This window comes from Zootoca vivipara, chromosome 12, assembly GCF_963506605.1.
Source record: "Zootoca vivipara chromosome 12, rZooViv1.1, whole genome shotgun sequence".
Taxonomy (NCBI): domain Eukaryota; kingdom Metazoa; phylum Chordata; class Lepidosauria; order Squamata; family Lacertidae; genus Zootoca; species Zootoca vivipara.
Window position 1 is genome coordinate 24,258,098 of NC_083287.1, and position 21,901 is coordinate 24,279,998.

Genomic DNA, 21,901 nt, shown 5'->3' on the forward strand with positions numbered 1-21,901 from the left:
CTCCACCCCAATGTTCAGCAGCTCTGGTGTGGTGAGTTTGTCAAATGATTCAATCAGGAATAATTCTGGACTCCTGTTTTGCAACAGACTGCAGCAAAAGGACCACAAGTTGAACTGCAAATTGAACCATTAGCTGAACTGTATATCAGAGGTTTTCTGCTTTTTATCTTGGCTTCTTCTACCTGGAACAGTTAAGGCTGAGCAAAGCTATGCAGCTTTTCAAATGCATGTTCCATATAAAGCAACACTATTCAGATAGACGGCAACTGAGCTCTGATGTGTATTAGGATGAATCCAATTAATTTCTGCAATTGCTGATCCAGCAAGCAACAACAGCATGGAAGCCTGCTTGCATTAAGTGGTCTTCCCTAGCTGGATCAAGGCACTTGGCTTCTGGAGATAATGGGGCGCTATGCAGCTTACTCTGGGGTAGGGATGTCTGAGAATGTCACAGCACTCACTATAATTATTTTCTTAGTCTGCAAACATGTAAATTATTGTTACTTTCTGCATTGGTTCTTATGCTTCCCCCCTCCACTGAAATGCGCCGAAATTGGTTATGTAATTAAACAGTTTAGTTTTTGCCATAGCGGATTGCAAGATGAACAACATACATTTCAGTGGAAGCAGAACTGCAGCCAAACAGAAACGGCAATGGTTGTGATGAACCCAGGCAGGGCGGAAATCGCTGCTTCAGTACATCCCCACAATGGGGGTTAGTCACAGCCTCACCTGCCAGGGTCAGAAAATGAGCACAGCAAGGTGCATTCATACCCTGAAGCAAGTTACTCAAATCTTCATGATGGCCTCAGGGCAGAAGGAGAGAAAGACCTTGCTACTTCTTCAGCTGCAAGGGAGCCAAGAGACAAGGGAGAAAATGGGCCTGGAGAAGTTTGTGACTATCAAATTCAATTCCACCCCCTATCCATTTAGGCCCGAAGCTGAAGGGGAGTAGAAAGCTGCTGGCTTCAATTCAGGGACAAACTAGTTAACTAAACACAGGAAAGATGGCAACTCGCAACTCCCACCCCATCTCAAAGTGAGATTTTAGCTTATAGGCCACCATGTTAAATTAGCTCGTAGATTTATGACTGGTCTTTCAGTATCTGACTAGGGCTGAGGAATTTTGTTGCAGGAAATCCTGCTTCTAACATTCCACTGGAAATTTAAGACATGACTTTTACCCAAAAGACATGAAGCCAGTACAAAAGTACTGTAACAGAAGAAAGCTAACTTACAGTTAGAAAAATGTTCAATTCTTGAGAAATGTTCAACTCAGCATTCTTGAGAACTTCATCTATGTTGTCACCTACATCCTCAGATTTCAAAAATATGCCTGACGACATGTCAAAGAACTTGGAAGGTTAAGAGAAAAAGGGAGTTATCTACACAAATATTAACAGTGTCGACAAAGTAAATACCCTGTTTCCACGGAAATAAGATATACCCATAAAATAAGCCATAGCAGGATTTCTAAGCATTTCCGCAATATAAGCCATATCCCAAAAATAAGACATGGACACAGTGCCACGCCCAGAGCCCACCCGGAGCCCTTCCCACTGGAATAAGACACACACACACAAAAAAATAAGCCATAGTGTGTCTTCTCGAGGGGAAAAAAAAATAAGACAGTGTCTTATTTTCAGGGAAACACGGTAATGGCCCCCAAAATGTGGAACGCACTCCCTATAGAGGTGTGTCAGATGCTTTCCCTTTAAAGCTTTAGGCAGTCATACATTTCCTGCTTCTTTACTAAAAACTTCAAGTCAACACCACTTTTATTTGTGAATTTTAATAATGTGTGTGTCATCCAGTCACAGAAACACAGACATTGTACTGCTGCTTAGTGTTAAAGAACATGAGATTGTAGAAGGTGCATGAACGGTATTATATTTGGTGATTTTGTTGTAAATTGTCCTGATGCTGCAGAACAGAAGGAAAGCACACTCTGACCTCTGTCACCAGCCAGGGAACAAAAGATGAATGGGATAGCTGCCTCCCAGGAAGAAAGTAATGGAAAAAGGAAGGTCAGTCTGACCCCATCCATCGCCCAGAGAAGCAGCAGTTGCAGGAGGCTTGCCTCTCTCCCCTTCCTGCCAAAGAGAATATTCTGCTCCAATGTTTGTTTTCCTCTACCCTCCACATTTATATTTCCTTTTGCCTCATGTCTAAATTGTAAGCATGCAGGCAGTAACTGTATAAGATTTTTTTAAAGGTCTATAAAGAACTTATATGTGCTTAGAAGTGATCATTAATCACTGAAGGATGGTTTTGGAAGGATGATTATATAAAAGTGGATCACCCAGTCAAAGGTTACAGAGCAAAGACTGTAATAGGAGCTTCCCTGGTCATCAAATTCAGAGTGGTGAAAGAATGTTCTATCAGCTGCTCCAATGCGTATGCTACATCACACGAATGCTATGTTCCCACTTCACCTTTCAAGTTCCTAGAAAGCTTCCCAAGTATAACCCAACAGTGTATCCACTTAATGATAAACACGGTTCCGTTTCATGTTTTAACACAAAAAATCTGCCCAAAGAAAGAGCCAAAACAATAGCAGAAAGGGAAATGGCCAAGTTAAAGTACCCATTCGTCAGAGTGACCCTTTGCACTAAGATGGAACAGGTCCTTCCCATGTTCCATTACCAAAAAAACCCATAATAATTGGCCAGCAAATCTCAATTCAGATAGCTAATGTCAAAGGGCCAAGTTACACATTATGTTGGAGCTCCACATTTGAACCTCCCAATGTGATCCCCCCCCAAAAAAGCAATAACAAAAGGGTTAAATTCACAGTGTAGGAAGAGCCCAATATTCTTCCCCACCCTACCACATAGGCTTGATCCAGATCCCTGTCCAAGAGATATCATTAACCATAGAAGGGAAAACTTGCAGGGTCACAAACTGTCCCCCTCTGTAGCTAAATGCAGTCACTCAGCCACGGCTTTTGCAAAATAAAGTAATACATGGAGACCTTCCAGCAACATAACATGCAGTTTGGACCAAAATCATGATCTGAACTTTGCTTTTTTATTATTTCTACCCCACCTTCCCTTCAATAGCCCTGTGAGGTAGTTTAGGCTGACAGATGGTGGCTGGCCCAAGTTCACCCGGTGAGTTTCATGGTTGAGTGGGAATTAGAATCCTGGTCTCCTAGATCCTAGTCTGGCATTATACCCACTACAAGGGTGGGCAGCTGTTTTTCTGCCCAAGGGTCATGTTCTCTCAAGGTAATCTGTCAGGGACTGTATAGGGTTGATAAGGAAGGAGCCAAAAAGTGTTTCTCTCTTTTTCCACCCATGTGAAATCAAGGCCTGTCTTAAGTCAAAGTAACATTGTCTTTACCTGGATTATCCTGCTGAAACAGGTCACCAAATTTTGCAGAGAAGCATCTGTGGCATTTCTGACACAACTGAATTCCTCCAACTTAATGTTTTTCCACTCGGCAAACTTCTCAAAAGCTCCTTCAGAACTCTCTACTTCATAAACCTGACCATATACGACTTCCAAGGAATCCTGCAATTTCTGTGGAATATACAAGTAAAGAACAACAGGATTGGGGAGGGGAGACAGAAAGTAGGGGAAGACTATATTGAATAAAGAAAGCTACCGTATATACTATAAAATGAAACAAAGACACATTGGGCCTTGGGGACCTTGTTATATGAGCATTTTTATAATGGTTCTTGGGGAGGAGGAAACCAGCTTAGACTACGCTCTCCCCCCAACTGTCCCTGGACTTCCAAGTGTACCAGGCGACCTGAAGAAAAACTGGGTTCACGTGTAATGCAACACGGTCCCTAAATCAAGATGCTGGAACAAGTCTCCAAGATGTGAAAACATGTCAAACTATCTAAGCAAAATGGCCACGAGAGAAGAAGGATGGAGATGGAACATTTCTAACAGCCCAAATCTCTGATCCCTAATCTGATCCCCATAGACACCATGCTTCCTTTGAACACACACCCTTGACAACAGTGAAGGACCCCTGCTAAAAAAATTAAAAAATAAATAACTGAGTAATTTTGGAACTGTGGTAAATACATATTTTACAAAGCAGAAGGGAGAGAAATTTGGGCTCATCCTAGGAAGGAAAAAATAGTGAAAATTGCTGTCCTGAAGTATGTTTCTATACATCCTGCAACATTAAAAGTGATTTCAAATGCCCATTTTCAAGAGTTGATGCAACAGGGTTTTTTAGCAGAGGGTGGGGGGTTGTTGCTGAGAGTGCTGCAAACTGCCTGCTATGTCTTGGGGTTCAAACTGTCATGAACGCAAGACCTGATAAATCATTGATTTATCATAGAATAAAATTCTGTCACTGAATTTTATAAAGTCTTGCCAGACATGCAGTAAAATGTCTGTTTGCTGCAGATCTCAGCAAAATGTTTGCAGGCTGCCACCTCGTGGGCATAGATTAACTTAACATTTGCTGTACACTAGACTAGAGAAAAATTCCCTCATAGGCTATGCTAGACGCAGTCACCTTTGTGCAACTCAAATGGACACAGAAATGTTTTAAAAGATTACAATATACTGAGTAAAAGACACTACCTATTTTATAGATAGGCACAAAGCATGCAATTGGTTCATGTCTCATCCTAAACATTTTTTTCAAAGAGCGCCTAGACTGGTTATAAGCACGAAACATTTTACATGAAGTTCTACTCTATGTATACTTTTCTAGCCTTTGTGGACTAAGCGTTGGGGAAGTGGAGTAAGTAACACCCTCTGCTTCCACCACTCTCCAGGAGCACCCCTGATACAGCAGAATGTGATATCAATATACCTTCAGAATCAAGGAAATGTTATGATGTCCTATCATGTTACCATGTACAGGACATTACCAGCATAACACTGTTTTAGACACAAGGAGGCTGACTTTAAAAACAAAACAAAATGGTGCACAGATAGAACATGCATGCAGCTCTGTTTCCAACCTGCAATGTTTCCAAGCGCTCTGAAAGGGGTAAACCATCCACTTCCATAATATATTCTTCCACTGTAGAGTACAACCTCTGCTGCACTTCGTTTCTACGTTGAATCAAACTCTGCACTTCATCCTGTGTAGAAGGGAAAAGCAAGGTCAGGAATGAACCCCCGAAACTCTCTTAATTCACTCACAAGACAATAAGACTACCGAGTATGTGGTGAGCCAAATATGAAAAAAGTATCATGCAAAAATTAAACTTAACTTTCACACAATCTTGCATTTGAACGGTAAAGTACACAGTAAACATCTAAGAGCAGTGGCCTCTTTCTGGAAGCACACTTGCTGCATTTTGTTCAGGTGCACGATCTTTCCCAGACTGAACTCAGGGGAAACTACATCTGTGAAATCAACAACCAAAGCTGGCTGTCCCCAATGTGAATTTGCTAGAAACAAATTACATCCCTATCCTTCCTTGTCCCATGAAAGCAGTTATTATGTTTTCAAAACTGATACTGGTGTATGTATGTAAAAGCCATGAGGGAACAAACTATCCTAGTAGTAGCCACCCAGAGAAGAAAGCACAATTAACTGCATGCCATCTAGCCTCCGGAGGCTGCCATTTGCATCCTGGGAGAGGATTTTTTAAAAATGAAGAACTATGGGAGCTAGGTTATGGAGTAGTAAACAATCCAATCCCATCCAATACAGTGGTACTTCGGGTTACAAACACTTCAGGTTACAGACTCCGCTAACCCATAAATAGTACCTCAGGTTAAGAACTTTGCTTCAGGATGAGAACAGAAATTGTGCTTTGGCGACAGCAGGAGGCCCCATTAGCTAAAGTGGTGCTTCAGGTTAAGAACAGTTTCAGGTTAAGAACGGACCTCCGGAACGAATTAAGTTCTTAATCAGAGGTACCACTGTAATCCGCCATCATTGTGGCTTCTTACGGTATCCCTTTCGCAAGTAAGGCAAATGTTTCTTTTCAATGGTTAAGAGGTAGTCTTTACAGTACCTTTGAAACTGTGTTTTCTGTGTAGCTCAGTTTTCTAGAGAGGGATCCATCTGAGAATGCTCTAATTTACCTCCACCTAACTAAACCAAGCCCAGAATGCAAATGGAGTGCTGAGCCATCTTTCTGGTTGCTGTCTGCAATTACAGAGCTACTGACACAGAAGGCAGCTAGAAAAATCACTAGGCTCAGATGCAGTCAGGCTTCAGTGTACTGTATACTTAAGCAAGCCGACAGTTTCTCAAGGACTTAAGTGGAGCTCTTCCTTTGCTAACTACAGATGAAGAGCAAAGACAGCAGCTTCAGATTACTGTCCTGGTTGATGCTCTCAAACATTTTGCTGCATACTGACCTACTACTTGTATGGCAAGAACACCTGGGCTATAGAACTACTACCACCTGGATTGCTACAAATACACACTCATAAGAAACAAGCTCTGTGACAGCTGGGAGAAAAGAAATTATTTTTATAATCCAATGTTCTTGTCCTTTGCTTCAGGTAGTGAGGTGAATATGTTATATTCATGGGAAAGTGTACCTGCAACTCTTCCAGTTAAGTGAGAAAACAATTCACACAAACTACTGTTTGTGAGACTAGCCTCTGGCTGGTCCAAAGGTTTGTTTACAGAGGGTGTGTAAGGAAAAAACTACTGAATCACCACAAACATTTACTGGTGCATGTGTGTCTACCAAATGTAAAGAAGGGCTTCAGCTGCAAGAGGAAAAACTCTCCAGCAAGTCCCGATCTGCAAATGCATTCATAGACACACTAAGAGAGTACTGGCATCAATCCAATATCACTGGAACTACAAGTGCTGCAATCTTTTACCTGCCCGCAATACAGGCTACCACAGGTCACACTGAAGCAGGAAGTAATGTGAGTGCAAGGTATTCTAGTTGACAAAAAGCTAGCATTCTTTTGGGATGTCTGATTGCTTTATCTGAGTTCTCAGAGTCTCCAAGCTTTAAGTGGCCTTTTTTGCTTGGCTGCATGCTGCCTGGCTAATTTGAGTGTGCATGCATGTTTGGAACTTGTTATGTTACTTAAAACTTTCATAAAAACACTTCTAACTCAACCATCTGGCCCTTTCCAAGCCACGTTCTATTACCTTCTCAGACAAAAAACACATTATGGGCTAGGGATTTTGGAGAGAAAGTGTGAGGTGTACTACAAGCAAGGAATGACACACACATACACGAACACACAGAAAGAGAGAAAGAGAGCGCCCTGAGCTGTTAGTTGACTTTCAGCCGTTTTCTCCTGTATTTCCAGCACTCAGAAGCCCTGGTTGGCTGCCCTGTGCCCAATGGGTTGTGTGGGATGGGAAAAGATGTGATTCCTTCTTATAATAATAGACCATGCATCCCCTTCTCTCAGCAAACCCAGATTTAGAATAATTATATCCCCCATCAGTCACATTTCAACATGTCACATTTCAAGTTAATTCCAGAAATGTCCTTTTAAAAAAAAACCTATAAACAAAAAACCCTGAAATGGAAGATCATTACAGTTTATGCCTCAGCAAAAAAGGGCACAAGCTATTCTACATACCACACATTTGCATGCACATATTTCCTCTTGAAAAGAGTTATAGTCGATCCAAATTTTCTCCAGTTTTTCCAAGGACAGGGGAGCAGCAAGGCATCCTTCGGTAACCACTTTAATAGCTTCTGAAAGGTCTTCTCCAAAACGAGCATTCAGACTGACTTGTCTGGGTGAAAGAGATTTGAAAATGAATAGAGCATTTAAGCTGTCCTGTCAACAGTTGTACTCTCATTTTTATATGTAATAGAATATATATATTCTCTCTCTCTCTCTCTCTGTCTCTCTCTCTCTCTCTCTGTGTGTGTGTGTGTGTGTGTGTGTAACTATCAGGAAAAGAAGCACAGAAAACCATGGAAAATGCAGCTTAATTAAAATGGTAATAACTTATGCCTTCTGTCTGGTTAGACTGGACTGTCTGATTTTACACCCTTGTAAAGAAAAAAACACAAAATTTTGATATATGGCAGCCTGTTACCTATCAGAATGCTGCCATTTGGTATGCGACCAAATAACTATCTGCTTGGAACTATTATTTTATGGGGAAATCACTGACATAGGGGATAAGTGCAGGTATAACTTTTACCAATCAGAAAGGGTCCCTTCTTTTGTCTTTAGCCCATGGTACACTGAAGCTTCATTACATCCTGGATCCCCATTTACACTGGGATAAACTTTCTGCCCCACATCAAGATGAAGGCAGCGCAGAAGGAGCCAGCTTTGAATTACTTCAGTCAATCAGATGGTGGTTTGAGGGAGCAGCAATGCCTGATCCAAGGAGACCAGAGGCAACTTCTCCCTCTCATTGGCTCACTGCCTATTAAAAGTAGGGCCTCTCTCTAGGGACCAGATCACTGCATTCCCAGCCTGACCACTCACTCACTGTGTTTCTTTACCGCATTATCCCATGCTGCACATTGCTATCGATTTAGCATTAGCCACCAGTTGATGGGGCTGGGAAGCAATTTTGCCCGAGATCACAATGGGCTTCAGCGGACCTGTGGCTTTTTGCCTTTCCTATCATAATTATCTGACTACTTTCTCTTTCCTTTTCTTTCTGGGGGCTTTATTTCTTTTCTTTTTTAAAGAGTCAATTTTTACTGAAAGTTTTCCACATAAAATACAATAAAAGCCGAGCTAATCTAAAGAGAAAATTAAAAAACAAGAATGAGAAGGAAAAGAGCAGCAAAGAAAAGAAAAAGAATAAATACAAACCCCTCTATCACAATTGTAACATACCCCTTATTCCACACACACAAAAAGTAAACCCTCCCAGCTCTCAACTGGGAGCTTCCCTCTTCCCCCAGCCTCCCACCCTGGGAGATCCTCTCTACCCTGCCTCTCATGCAAGGCCCTTCTCCTGTCTATCATTTTCCTCTGTCTATCTTCACTTATCCAAAACAAGGAACTTCAAGGAGCTTTATTTCTATGATGCAACTGAAGCTCTATTCTACATCTGGTGCTGGGACATCAGGCAAGATCCCTGGGCAAAGAGGTGAGAGGGGTGGGTGCTCCGCTCCCTCACTTAAAGGGAGGTCAGTGCACACCAGCCGGTCCACTTCATGGCCTGGTGTCATTGCTATGCTCCTGGCTGTTTGGGCAGCAGTCACTGGAACAGGTCAAGCTGTTAGGAGGTAGCTTCCCAGCTCCTAACATCTACCTAGCAGGAAGGTTGAGCAATACATTTCTGACAGCACATGGGGTGTAAGAAATAGGATCCTTGCCTGAAACTCCCCCCACCTCTGCTTTACTGCTTGTATGCTATTACCCTGTAAAGCTGTGGCCTGGCTTTTCTCCTGCATCATTCCTTCCCCTCTACTCAGCTTTACTGCTACCTGTGGATGCAATGTGCACTTAACACCTAAACTTTATGCCAGTGAAGATAAACATTTCAGAAGTACAAAGAGTTCTGGACAACCATCAGCTGTCCGAGGAGGATGTTGGAAGAGTGATGCTCTTCCTCACTTCCTCCTTGAGTTGTATGCACTTTTCAGAGAAGAAAACCTCCAGCCAGTGACTAAACTTCAAAAGGCAGGGAATATGTCATTGAAACTCAGCTAAAATCTGAACTCTCTGACCATTACTGGCAACCAAACACTGTTCTACTGAATTAAAATGACAAATTTTTTTAAAAAAACATTTTTAAACGACAAAATGATTGAGGCTCTTCTCCAAAACAATGCTAGATCAAGGTTTGTTTTTTGAGAAGAACCTTTTTAAAATGTGACAACAGAAACCCATTGCTGGGGAAAATGTTTTAGTTTAGGGGGGGGAAATGTACACTATACCTAGCTTCTTTCAATTTCTCGAACTTGTCAGCCAGGTTTCTCACTGTAGCGCCTATATATGTAGATAGAGTGTTTTCCAACACCTCAAGAGTTTCCTTGTATCTTTTCTTCTCCTTTGGCAATGGAGAAGAAGAAAAGAATTAGAGCATTAGTTTTACACCATTTCTGCCAAGCACCAAAACAGATTTTTTAAAAAATCATCAAAATATCCACATGCAAACATGGAGCTAAGAGAATGTAAGGGCAGTAGATTTGGCTTTCAGTTACTATTAAACGCAGAATTATGCTAACTTACGCTCCATTTGTATAAATAGCCTTCCTCCAACGTGCTCAGTATTACATGCAATGTATTGCCAGATGACCAGGCTTTTATTGAAGAACTTTTGCACTGTGCAGTGTGTTTTTGTGTTTGTGGCACATACACAGCTTTTGGTTTCAGTCACTTGTCTGGCGTAACAGGAAGCAAATTGGAAAGTAGTTGAGTGGCACAACAGCCATCATACCCTGAACCAACCAAAGACCCAGAGGGCAGTTTTGGTCCTGCAGAGGAATTTCCAATTAACCTGGAAAGTTACTTGAATTCTGCTGCCTTAGGCTACAATATTATACAAACTTTTCAAGGAGGAAGTTCACTGAATTCAGTGGGGCTTACTTGTAACTAGGCATGTAAGGGATTGCAATCGGGCACCCACATTTACCAGCCATTGGGTTTGGCCAGCCTTCCTGTCTGTTGAAGGAAAACAAGGTGGCAACTGTGATGGGAGGCATGGGAAATGTGAACCATAAAAGGGTGGGCAGTGGGTAGGAGAACCATTCTTTAACTAAGTACTTCCTCTTCAATTAAATCTTCTGTATATCAGTTATATCATCAACAGGAGAACCCAGATCACTATTGTGAGGCTACCAGTTAAATAGGGGCAGCTCGGACCATTTCACCACCTTAGTCGCAACGTTGCACACAGAAACGGCAATCAGGAACTCAGCAGGGGCCAAGGTGTTCCGCATGGCGTTGCTGCTCGGTTTCTCTGCCCTGGGGGCAGGAAAGAGGAGCAGAAACACACCAGAATGCCTCCATCTCACTGTGGAGAGCACAACATTCTGATGGTGGCAGAAGCGGTATGGCGGGCGGAGCTCTGCCTCTTGTGCTTCCACTGCCTAAGGTGGGTGCTTCACCCCACCTCACGGGCGAGCCGGCTCTACAGTTAAGTATCTCTGGGATGCAGAATCAATCTGTTGGCTGTACCTCCAGATCGCAAGTAAGCTTCTTAACCGTTGACTCCAGTTCTTCACACTGATGAAGAAGATCCTCGTTTTGCACCCTGAAAGCCTCTTTCTCCGCTTTTAACTTTTCATTCTCCTCTATCATTTTCTGGTCTTGCTTTATTTTTTCCAAGCTAATGTTTGAGACCCTTCTAAAGTCGCAAGTCACCATTTTCTCCCTATTGAAAAATAAATACAAAGTTGATACTTAACTTCAGGAGAGCACTCAAGAGATTCCAAGTCCTCAAGACTCCACAAGCAGACCACAGTTAACCATAAGTGGAAAATGTAGCTTAGAGCAGCCTTCCCCAACCTGGTGCCCTCCAAATGATTTGGACTCATCACCTCCAGCCAACATAGCCATGCTGACTGGTGATTATGGGAATAGTAGGTTCAAAATATCTGGAGAGCACGAGAGTGGTGAAAGGTGGCTTAATTGGTCGTTGTAAAGACCACATTTGTTGCACATGCTCCCCTAATGCTATCCTTAAAGGGCACTCTCAATATACCAGGGAAATGGAAGCCTTCTGCAGCCACAGATAACTACCGGATTTCCCAAGGGCAAAACAGACACTACTGAAGAGGTGGCAGTGGCAGAAAAGATGCAAATTAGTTGTCATTTCATGATGTCTCTAAGCCTAGGCATGGAGGTCTTCTGTTGCCAGATGAGGGCACTGCCATGAATTCTTCATTCCAAGATGGTGCCACACTAGATTGGCGTACTAAATCAGAAGCAGGAAATGTCAACCCCAAACCCGGTTGGAATCACAAACTGCCTCTGCAGCCAGAATTACATCTATCTATTTCTCAACTCCAACCAACCCCTGAAGGCAGCAGCAGCATGGAGGGTCCCAGCAATGTCTCCCACCACTCTTGCTTGTGGCACCCATGTCTTTATTTAGCCGTGTCTGCTTTAGACCACATCACATTTAATTCACCTATCTTCCTGCAGGGCCAGACATTTCTTTCCCAACAATGCTATGGCCAGAGAAAAGGGGCAGGGGAGAGCGAGGGAGAGAGAACAAAAAAAAAACCCACAAGAAAAATGTTTGGAGGGAAAGAGCAAAGGAACTGACAAATACACAGGTGGTGAGAAAAATAAAGAGTAGCATAAAAGAGAGCAAAGAACAACACAGCTAAGAGTGGTGAAGCAGAGAGCTGAACAAGTACTGTATTTCTGCAGGGGACATCAAAATGACTTGGGAGGAGTGACTCAGGAGCTGGCTAGTTAGCACAAAATTTGGTCACATGTCCCTGCCAGTCCGAGATATTGGGAGCAGCTGACCAATGGTTATCTGGATTCCTCCTGCACACAGAGCAAGGAACCGGAATGTAACAAAAATTCAGAACCAATCTGCAGCCTCAGAGGTTTAAGCACTGGATCACTTGAATTAAAAAGTGCCTCTGGACATGTGTGGAATGTCTCTCACCACTACAGGCACCAGCCCAACACAATCAGGGATTTTAAAGCAAGAGCTTCCAGTTAAAAGGCCATGGTCTCAAGGCCAGGAACCCCCAGCATCCTTCAAAAACATCTGTTGTATTGGACTGTCTCTTACTCCATCTCAAACCACTTCTTACATCAGAAAACAGTTTTCCCACTGTGACTTACTTAATAAAAGGCACATGGTTTGCACCGTTTTTCTCATTCCTTCCATTCAGCGGTGGATTGTCACCAAAGCCCACGCCTGCTCTGTTGCTTAATGGAGAGCAGGCTCTGCTGGACCACACTGGAGCTGGAGAATTTGCATTCCTGGGTTGGCAGAGAGAGGAATCCATTTTTGTATCACAGGAATTACTATTTACAGGAGACTTGCATCTTTCAGCAAATCCTTTTTTGGCCATTTCTTCCCCAACATCCAGTAGCCCACACTCTGCTTCAGCCACAATGGTACCATCCTGATACGTGGCTTTGATTCTCGTCTTTATTTCTTTTTCAAAAATCAAGCTATGCAGAAATCTCCTGGCCTGCAAAAAAGAAAAGGGGGGGAAAGTTCAGAAAAGTTTATGAAATAGTTCATTGTGTAAGTTGTACAATCAAGGCTATCGTGTACATGCAGCATCTGCAATTGTGCAAATTTATCTGACAGGCGCAGATAGATCTAATTTTCGATTTTTGGAAATCAAGTTTACGGCTTCAGAGAAACTTGGGAAATGTATGGGCTGTGCCCAGTTAAAATCTCAGAAGCCTTTCAAGATCCAGGACTGTGGCTTTACCAATCTGCATTGCTTTCGGTCCCTAACTCAGGGTTAGCAGAAGCAAAGTTAGGTACACAAAGGTGTGGCAAGCATTTTTATAACTTGAATAAAGAATAAACAAAGCCACTCTTATAATCAGCTCAGGCATTAATCTGACACTTGTGTTGTCCACTTACCAAAACTGGCTGACCACACTTAATGAAAAATAATAACCCAAATGCATTAATAATCCAGATAGCAAGAAAATGGTGTATTGTGACATAAATGAGCTTCAGAGAGCCTTGGCCTCACACACTCCCCTATCCTGCATGGCTGTGAGAAGGAACTCAAAGACTTCTGCTATAACTTTCCCTTAATTGCAATTTGTTGTATGGTTTGGCACAACAAACTTTGGTAACAGTAAACAAAGTTCAATTCCAAAAAGCCAACTTCAACACATGGGTTACAAAGTTGGCTTGTTGGAATTCATCGTGGTAAGTATTAACAACAGCTCTCAGTTCAGACGATACAGAAAACTGTGGTTATGTAAAAACAGAAGCAATGCTCCAAAATCTTCCTCTTGGTCATACAGGATGACTAAAATGGAGCACACACACCCAAGGTGCACTGCAGCTTGGACACACCACCATAAAGCATGGCTTAACAGGACATGTGAATGGGGCCGCCTAGTTTGACATGACAAACCTCATAATCAAAAAAGGGAACATAACATAATATTACATCTATAAACCTAAATTCTACAGTGAAAAGGCAAGTGTCAGCTTATTGCAAGATTTCTAGAAGAACACAAAACCCAGGTAAACTGAAATCTTTGGCAACTATGAAGAAATCAAGCAGGTGTTTTTCTTCCTGGTTTCAAATGAGCTGTATTTGAGTCTCTCTACTCCAATGGAAATTGCTTGACCACTAGGTATGTTTTGAGAATTCCGTTGGGAACAGAAATAGCTGCTGTTTGCAATTCTGCCTGAAATTCAGTACAGAAATCAATCCAATCCAGGGACTATGATTGGTATTTGTTTGTAATCTTCTTTGGGTTTGTTTGTTTTTAAGATGCAACCGATACATAATTACTTCTTTTCTAAACACTGTTTTGACATTTCCTCTACACTGAAATGGATTGAGTGAAATAATTACCAGTATGTTAAACCTATGTAAATCTCTCTCTATATACAATATAAATGTAAATGGTGCATGTAGGTGACACAGCACCTTTCTCAGAAACCGCTTGACCGATTCCGCTCAAATTTGGACACAATGTTCCGTTCCACTGTGCGGAGGTTCCTATACGGGTTGCATAGACAGATGTCACACCTCCGGCAGGTGAAACCCCAAAACCCCGTGTTTCAGAACTCACAAATCATACGAAAGTACATGCTGGGAGTACAGGAGAGATTGCAACACAGTGCACTCTAGCGATGGCTGCACTGGTACTGCACCTAGAAAAGCTTCCCTCTCCACAGTATCCTGGCTCACCTTTGCAGACTAGGCCGCTTTCCAGACTAGGCCGAGTGGCGGTAGGGGCTTGCCTGGGTGGGGGATGGGGGAGGGCTGAATAGGTCATGGGTCGGGACAGGGTGGGCCCAATCACAGGGAGGAGGGACTGGGATAGGTAATAGGTCGGAACAGGGTGGGGGGAGACACAGGGATGCGCCTGTGTAAACATAACACACGTAAAACAGGGGGACTCTTAAGGTGAGGGGAATTTGAAGGGGGACTCTGAGCCTCCATTTAACAGACTGAGCCACAGCAACGTGTGGCAGGGCCAGCTAGTAGTTACATAAATTAAGTAGGAGACAGCAAGATGGACAACATAGCATTTGGTGGAAACTGAACCACAGCAGAATGGAAAGAGCACCGATAGTAATACAACAGGTTAAAATAGAAATCAAACTGCCTTTTTACATTCCGAATTGCTGAACTGTTCATACACATGTGAAGAGTCTGTCTCACCTGGTCAAAGTGATTTAAATCTTGATTAGCTGAAATCTGTAATCCCCACAGCCTGTACTTTTTTGCCACACTAGGAAACTGCAAGTTTTCTGGAATCTCAACAATTTCTGATCGATTGAGAACCTCAGAGTTTCCATAGTCAATATATAATACCTGGCACTGTAATAAAACAAAAACCAGTAAAGCAAATAAATAAGAACCAATTGCCTATTGGAGTTATAGCTTACGGAGTTCACAGTACATTATGTCTACCTGGAAGTAAGCTCCACTGAGTTCAAGGGGACTCACTCCCCAGTTGTCTTTGCATTCCTATATGCACACAACTTTAACTAGAGAAATAGTTAGGAATCTGCTCCAGGGCAGCCACTACTAAAGAAGGTTAAGCACTTACAGAAATTTAGTTATAGGAAGTATTTCTGCACACATCTAGCTACTAAAAATAGAATTAAAAAGCCCAAAGAAATGACAGTAATCTTATGTTATTTGAGAAGTTTCTGCCCTGTTAATTAAAATCCAAGTTAGCAGTTCCTTAAAGTTTAGTACAGAAGCTAGGCAGAAAGATGTTGGATTAGCTAGGCCTGATCAAGCAGGGCTCATTATTAGGCTTGAAACCATCAACATGAAATAGCACTATCAAGTAAGATTTGGACTCAATAGCTTGGATACCGTCTTCCTGAAATCATTATCAACTAAGATTTGAACTTAAAAGATTTCAGACTGTATTTCTGAAATCAATCTGAGTAGGAATTCCTTGCCTTTTCAATACTAATAACCTTCAGTACTTTGCATCTGTACCAACATTTATCTTCAGAAAAGCATCCTCCATAGATCTGCAAATTAAAAAAACAACCAGGTCACTTCATAATAAGCCTCCATGTATTTGTAATCTGTTTTCTTCAGATGTTTTTAATTCAGTGTAGTGTTTAGGTGGCAGTCAACCTTCTCATGAATACAGATATATAGCTGCCTTTTGAAGACGCTTAAACGTTCAAACACAACCACTTATGCAGAAGTATGCAGTATAACACTAGTTCTTAAGGAAGTCACTTAAATATACTGTCAACCAAGCTTACACAGAGTAGAAAATTTAACTCTGCATTCCAAAAGTGTTACCACTGTAATAAAGATAACAATCACAACTAAAACCTGCAAATTCAACCAAAAATGCCAAGTTTACTAAATGAGCAACTGAATAGCTGATAGAATTAATCTTTACCACTCTAACCCCACTTCCCGAGTCAAAAAACACAACTGAACTTTTCAAATTTGCATACACAGGATGCCTACTAGATGTTCTTACAGGAACCAAGAAAGAACATGTACAACTTACCCTGGTGAGATCAGGATTGCCAAAGACTGGGCTGGCTAGAGGACAGATTTCAGCTAGAGAACGGCTAGTCTTCAATATGTCGCTATGTCTATGAATATCCTGAACAGCACAAATAAACTCAAAGTCAACATTTATGTGAAAGGCCTTCTACACTACTAACATAAAAGGGGTACAGTTTTAAGGTGTGCTCATAAAAATATGGGCAAAGACTTGCTTTTGCCAAATTGAATAATTAGTTAGTTGCCCTGATACCACTTTATTCAGTTAGTCATTCATCACTTCCCACAATCTTAAACTTACCTGTGCCCAAAATGTTATAGCATCTTCAACATGGCAGCTAACAACTGTGGACAGAAAGAATTACCTGTCAGCTCATGATTTCAGCATTAAAGAAGTAAAACAATATTAGTATGTGTACCTTTATTATATCCTGAATCCTCTTCCATATCAGCAGAACCTAAAACAAAACATGATCCATGAGAAAAATGTTTATGTAACGATAGTCAAAAGCAGTGTCATGTTGATTAAACATGAGATACACAGCTTAGTAACCCTTATAGACTCTGAAGTGTAAATTTTACATCACTGTTCCGTCTCCTTCTTTCCCAGGACCTTCATCAGATACCATATGATTGCCTCCAGGAAGATCTAGGTGCCACACAGTCCAACTGCCTACCTGGGGATGAAGAGATTCTGGTGCTACCTGGCCTGATCTGTTGGGGGGCAGGTTTCCCCATGGCCATGGCAGAACCTATAGAGAGCAGCTGGAAGTAACTTATAAAGACTATAGGGTGAAGTTTTTACATCCTTCTCTTCCTCCCACTACTTTCAGCAATCCCCATTACCCTTTTTGTTTCTTTTAAAGAAACTTAACATTCTGTATTGATTTTCTTTTACTAGCAACCTATCTTGAAGGTCTGTTGCCAAGCAGAAAAGAAGGATTTCCACATGTACACAACACTAGGCTTACTAAAACAAACAAACCCTCTCATTTGAGCAGATCCAAATAAAAACAAAGCCTATATATATTATAATACACAACACACTACTCCTTTAAAGGCTCAAACTGCTATGATCAGTCACCTTAAAACAAGTCATAACTATGTTTACAATACTACCTTTAAAATAAAAGGAAAAGGGAAGTTTGCATTTAATACTAAGCCATGGTTTACTACTAAGTGCACAAGCTGCAGGGGGAGCCCAAGCAAAGCCTCAGCCTCATACCTGCCCCCTTCCTTCTCTATCTGTGTGGTAGGGAGGCCTTTCTCAATGCTTACTTTTGGTTTCTAAGAATTCTGGCTTGTTGTTGCATGCAAATCAAATACTGTATGTGGTTTTAACAAGGCTCAATCCATTTTCTAAACAAACCCACTTTGAATCACTGGTTATGAAGCTGAACTGTTTAACTCTCTAGAGTTTGTTTTAAGCCACAATCTTTGGTTCGTGTGTAACAAATGCTAGTAAAGCCCTCCCCACAGCTGAAAGAGGTTGAGAGGAGGAAGAGTAGTGCACAAGCCTAGTTCATGCATTACTGACAAACCAGCTCATAGAATGAGTAACTGTCAGTGTGCCTCTCCTTCTTGGCTTCAAGGAGTGCGGACTTGCACATCACCATGCAGCGGCAACCAAGTGGAACCACAAGCCAACTTCAGCACATTTCCAGAGCCTTAAAAATGCACATCTTACATAATAACATAAATCTAGAATATTAAATAAGGCTACCAATGGCTACTAACCACTGTGACTACATAAATAAAGCATTACACTCAAGTCCTGCCTGCAAGGCTTCCCATAGGCATCTGGTCAGTCACTGTGAGACAGGATGCTGGACTAAATGAGCCTTCGGCCTGATCCAACAAGGTTCTTATGTTCTACCAACTTTTTCCACACCGTACTTAAACGTTACAAGCCTCACATCATGACCCACCTTACCTTCTGAACTAAAAAGTGCCAACTGCTTTGGCCTTTCCTAAACGGCCTCGGTCCAGTGTACCTGAAGGAGCATTTCCTCCCCCATCATTCTGCCCGGACACTGAGGTCCAGTGCCGAGGCATTCTGGTGGTTCCCTCGCTGCGAGAAGCCAAGTTACAGGGAACCAGGCAGAGGGCCTTCTCAGTAGTGGCACCCGCCCTGTGGAACACCCTCCCACCAGATGTCAAAGAAAAAAACAACTACCAGACTTTTAGAAGACATCTAAAGGCAGCCCTGTTTAGGGGAGCTTTTAATGTTTAATAGATTCTTGTATTTTAATATCCTTCTGGAAGCCGCCCAGAGTGGCTGGGGAGGCCCAGCCAGATGGGCGGGGTATAAATAATTTATTATTATTATTATTATTATTATTATTATTATTATTATTATTATTATTATTATTCCTCATAGGCAAGGTGTTCCAATCCCACCATAAATTTGGTTGCCATTTTCCAGCCTTACAATATCCTTTCAGTATATGGCAACTGTACACAATATTCCAGACACAGACATGTATTTCAATGCAGCCAGTTCTATTTTCAGCGAATAACATGGAATTTCCCAATAATCCCTAGCATGGAATTTGTATTCTTTGCAGCTGCCAGCAGACTGTATTGACACTTTCAATGGATTATCTACCACGAACCAAATATCTCTTTCCTGATTGAGCTCAACTTTGTCACCGCCTCCTCCCCCCCCCCAGGGGGGCAATAAAGCAACTCAACAACTTTTGTGGTCTGGATTTTCACTTTCTGAAATATGGCAACCCTAGATAGGGTTTGTTCACCTATTTGCACCTTCAGCATCCACATTCCCAGAGGCAGCTTCCCTCAAAGACGTATCCCAGCCTTCCCACCCACCCTTCTTCTTCCCAGAAACCCCTTGCCGTCCCCCAGAGCAGTTACCAGGGCAACCTTCCAAAAAACCAGTTTCTGGTCATACCTAGGGCCCTTGTCTTGTTAATGACCCTTAATGGCTCCCTATTCTTCCCTTAATGGCCTTTACTTGGCCCGGCTACCCAATAATTCCTTTGCATCTTATATTTCTCCCTTCCCACCCCAAATAATAATCCTAGAATTTTATTACCTAATTTCTATGTCCTAAATCTATTCCTAAGCCTACAACATACAGCAAGGACAGTGTGTGCAAAAATGTGAGTTAGCAGGGTGGTCGCCACACCGAAGTTTTACCACATGTGTGTGAATACACTACAGAAGGCTTTTAGCCTCCTCCGCCCCTGAAACCCGAGGATGTTGGCTGGCCTCTCTTTCAGGAGAGCCCTCAGGTTTGCAGAGATAAGTACTTGGGGGGGGGGGAGTTATATAAAGCGCTATATAAATGCAATAAAAACCTGTGCCGTCCACCTGCCTCAACGCACGCGCACACACACTTAAGATTCAAAGGAAAGCAGAAACACACGATAACAGGCCTGTTTTTCCCTCAGAGGAAGCCTTTCCACAACCTGGCCCTTAGAAGAAGACGCCGCGCCATTTTGCTAAGGGTCGACGCCACTTACGCGTCGTCCTCAGCCGCCGCCTCCTCCGTCCTTTCCCTCACTCTGTCCGTCCAGGGACGCGCCAACCCTTATGAATGGCACAGAACCTTGAGGTGGAAGCGGAGTCGGCGGAAAAGTCGCGGAAAGACACACACACAAGACACCAGCAAGCGCGCCCACCAGCAAGCGCAGACTTGCACGCGGCGGCCGACGGTGATTGGGAGGATGGACCCGCGCGGACGTCGTAGAACTTGCGCGCTTTAATAGGCCCCGCTGCGCCTCCTGTTGACGCATAGGCACGTTGAGACGCAAAAGAAGTACTGTAATAGTAATAATTTAAAAGTCTCAGGGGCGCTCGACGGTGCTGCTGGACGGCATTGAACCCCCGCTGGTTTCAATGGGACTTACTCCCCCAGGTTTAAGTTTGCGCAAGGAAAGGAGGAGCAGTATTGAACGCAGAGACTTTGGAGAAACAAATATGTGTATGATCTAGCTGCGATCCTAGGCACTTAAAGTGACTTTATTTTATGTTGTGAACCGCCCTGGGAGCCAAGAATGGAAGGCGGTATATATAGCTTGAATAAATAACACTGACGTTTCCGGGGGGGGGCATCGCTGGTGCAATAAATGTTGAATTCCTAAGCGTGCTAATTCAGAAACCATTTTTTAGACTTTCTTAGTCTTAGTTGAGAGCCGGATCCCCATGCGGAGTTAGGCGCGGACAAGCCTCTTGACTCAATATTTGATTTCAAACAGCGATGCTACTCACGTCGTTCAAACAAATCCCAGGGTGAGTCGGCCTGAAACCTAACATGCTCCTACCGGTATTTGTATCTGCAGCTGGGCGCGATGGGGGGGGGGGAATAAAACGCGGTCCAATGGAGGACCCGGGGAGGAGCTGCTAAGCCCGACCATCCCCTCAAACCGCAGGCATTGGCAGATATCTGACACCTGAAGGGGGCGAAGGATCCCCACGGTGAGTGGAAAGATTACAGGGCGCACCATCAAAGCTGAAAGTACATGGCGTCTTTAGGGAGACATGCAGTTGAACTATGCGCTCGCAGAATCTAAGGGTTTGGAACCCGATCTTTCTTGTGCCTGTTTACTGGGAGGTCGCCTTGAAGCTGTTCACTTGCTCTTTTCAAGCTGTTTTCCTCCTAAGGTGACTTGCTTTCCTTGAAAGGGCAAGTAGCAAAACCACCTTTCTTCCCATCCAGTATGCATGGACTGTGTAGTTTCTCTCTGAACAAGAGCTTCTGAAATAATCAAAGCCTAACACTTGGTTGGGCCATGTTGTTGTTGTTGTTGTTGTTTAGTCGTGTCCGACTCTTCGTGACCCCATGGACCATAGCACGCCAGGCACTCCTGTCTTCCACTGCCTCCCGCAGTTTGGTCAAACTCATGTTCATAGCTTTGAGAACACTGTCCAACCATCTCGTCCTCTGTCGTCCCCTTCTCCTAGTGACCTCCATCTTTCCCAACATCAAGGTCTTTTCCAAGGATTCTTCTCTTCTCATGAGGTGGCCAAAGTATTGGAGCCTCAGCTTCACGATCTGTCCTTCCAGTGAGCGCTCAGGGCTGATTTCCTTAAGAATGGATAGGTTTGATCTTCTTGCAGTCCATGGGACTCTCAAGAGTCTCCTCCAGAACCATAATTCAAAAGCATCAATTCTTCGGCGATCAGCCTTCTTTATGGTCCAGCTCTCACTTCCATACATCACTACTGGGAAAACCATAGCTTTAACTATACGGACCTTTGTAGGCAAGGTGATGTCTCTGCTTTTTAAGATGCTGTCTAGGTTTGTCATTGCTTTTCTCCCAAGAAGCAGGCGTCTTTTAATTTCGTGACTGCTGTCACCATCTGCAGTGATCAAGGAGCCCAAGAAAGTAAAATCTCTCACTGCCTCCATTTCTTCCCCTTCC

At 42.9% G+C, this 21,901-nt stretch overlaps 1 protein-coding gene across 1 annotated transcript in view; it reads right to left on the bottom strand.

Annotated features, from left to right (window-relative positions):
• Positions 1 to 20,113, bottom strand: part of STK31 (serine/threonine kinase 31) — a 33,514-nt gene extending 13,401 nt beyond the window's left edge. The window contains exons 1-13 of the mRNA XM_035129453.2: positions 20,000 to 20,113; positions 16,934 to 16,972; positions 16,816 to 16,859; positions 16,516 to 16,614; positions 15,941 to 16,015; positions 15,186 to 15,344; positions 12,649 to 13,004; positions 11,020 to 11,215; positions 9,777 to 9,889; positions 7,498 to 7,657; positions 4,941 to 5,063; positions 3,346 to 3,525; positions 1,239 to 1,355 (exon numbers count right to left, since the gene is read on the bottom strand). Coding sequence (XP_034985344.2) covers positions 1,239 to 1,355; positions 3,346 to 3,525; positions 4,941 to 5,063; positions 7,498 to 7,657; positions 9,777 to 9,889; positions 11,020 to 11,215; positions 12,649 to 13,004; positions 15,186 to 15,344; positions 15,941 to 16,015; positions 16,516 to 16,614; positions 16,816 to 16,859; positions 16,934 to 16,961 — 1,650 coding nt within the window. The 5' untranslated portion in view covers positions 16,962 to 16,972; positions 20,000 to 20,113. The remainder of the gene's footprint in view (positions 1 to 1,238; positions 1,356 to 3,345; positions 3,526 to 4,940; positions 5,064 to 7,497; positions 7,658 to 9,776; positions 9,890 to 11,019; positions 11,216 to 12,648; positions 13,005 to 15,185; positions 15,345 to 15,940; positions 16,016 to 16,515; positions 16,615 to 16,815; positions 16,860 to 16,933; positions 16,973 to 19,999) is intronic.
• Between the last annotated feature and the right edge of the window lie 1,788 nt (positions 20,114 to 21,901).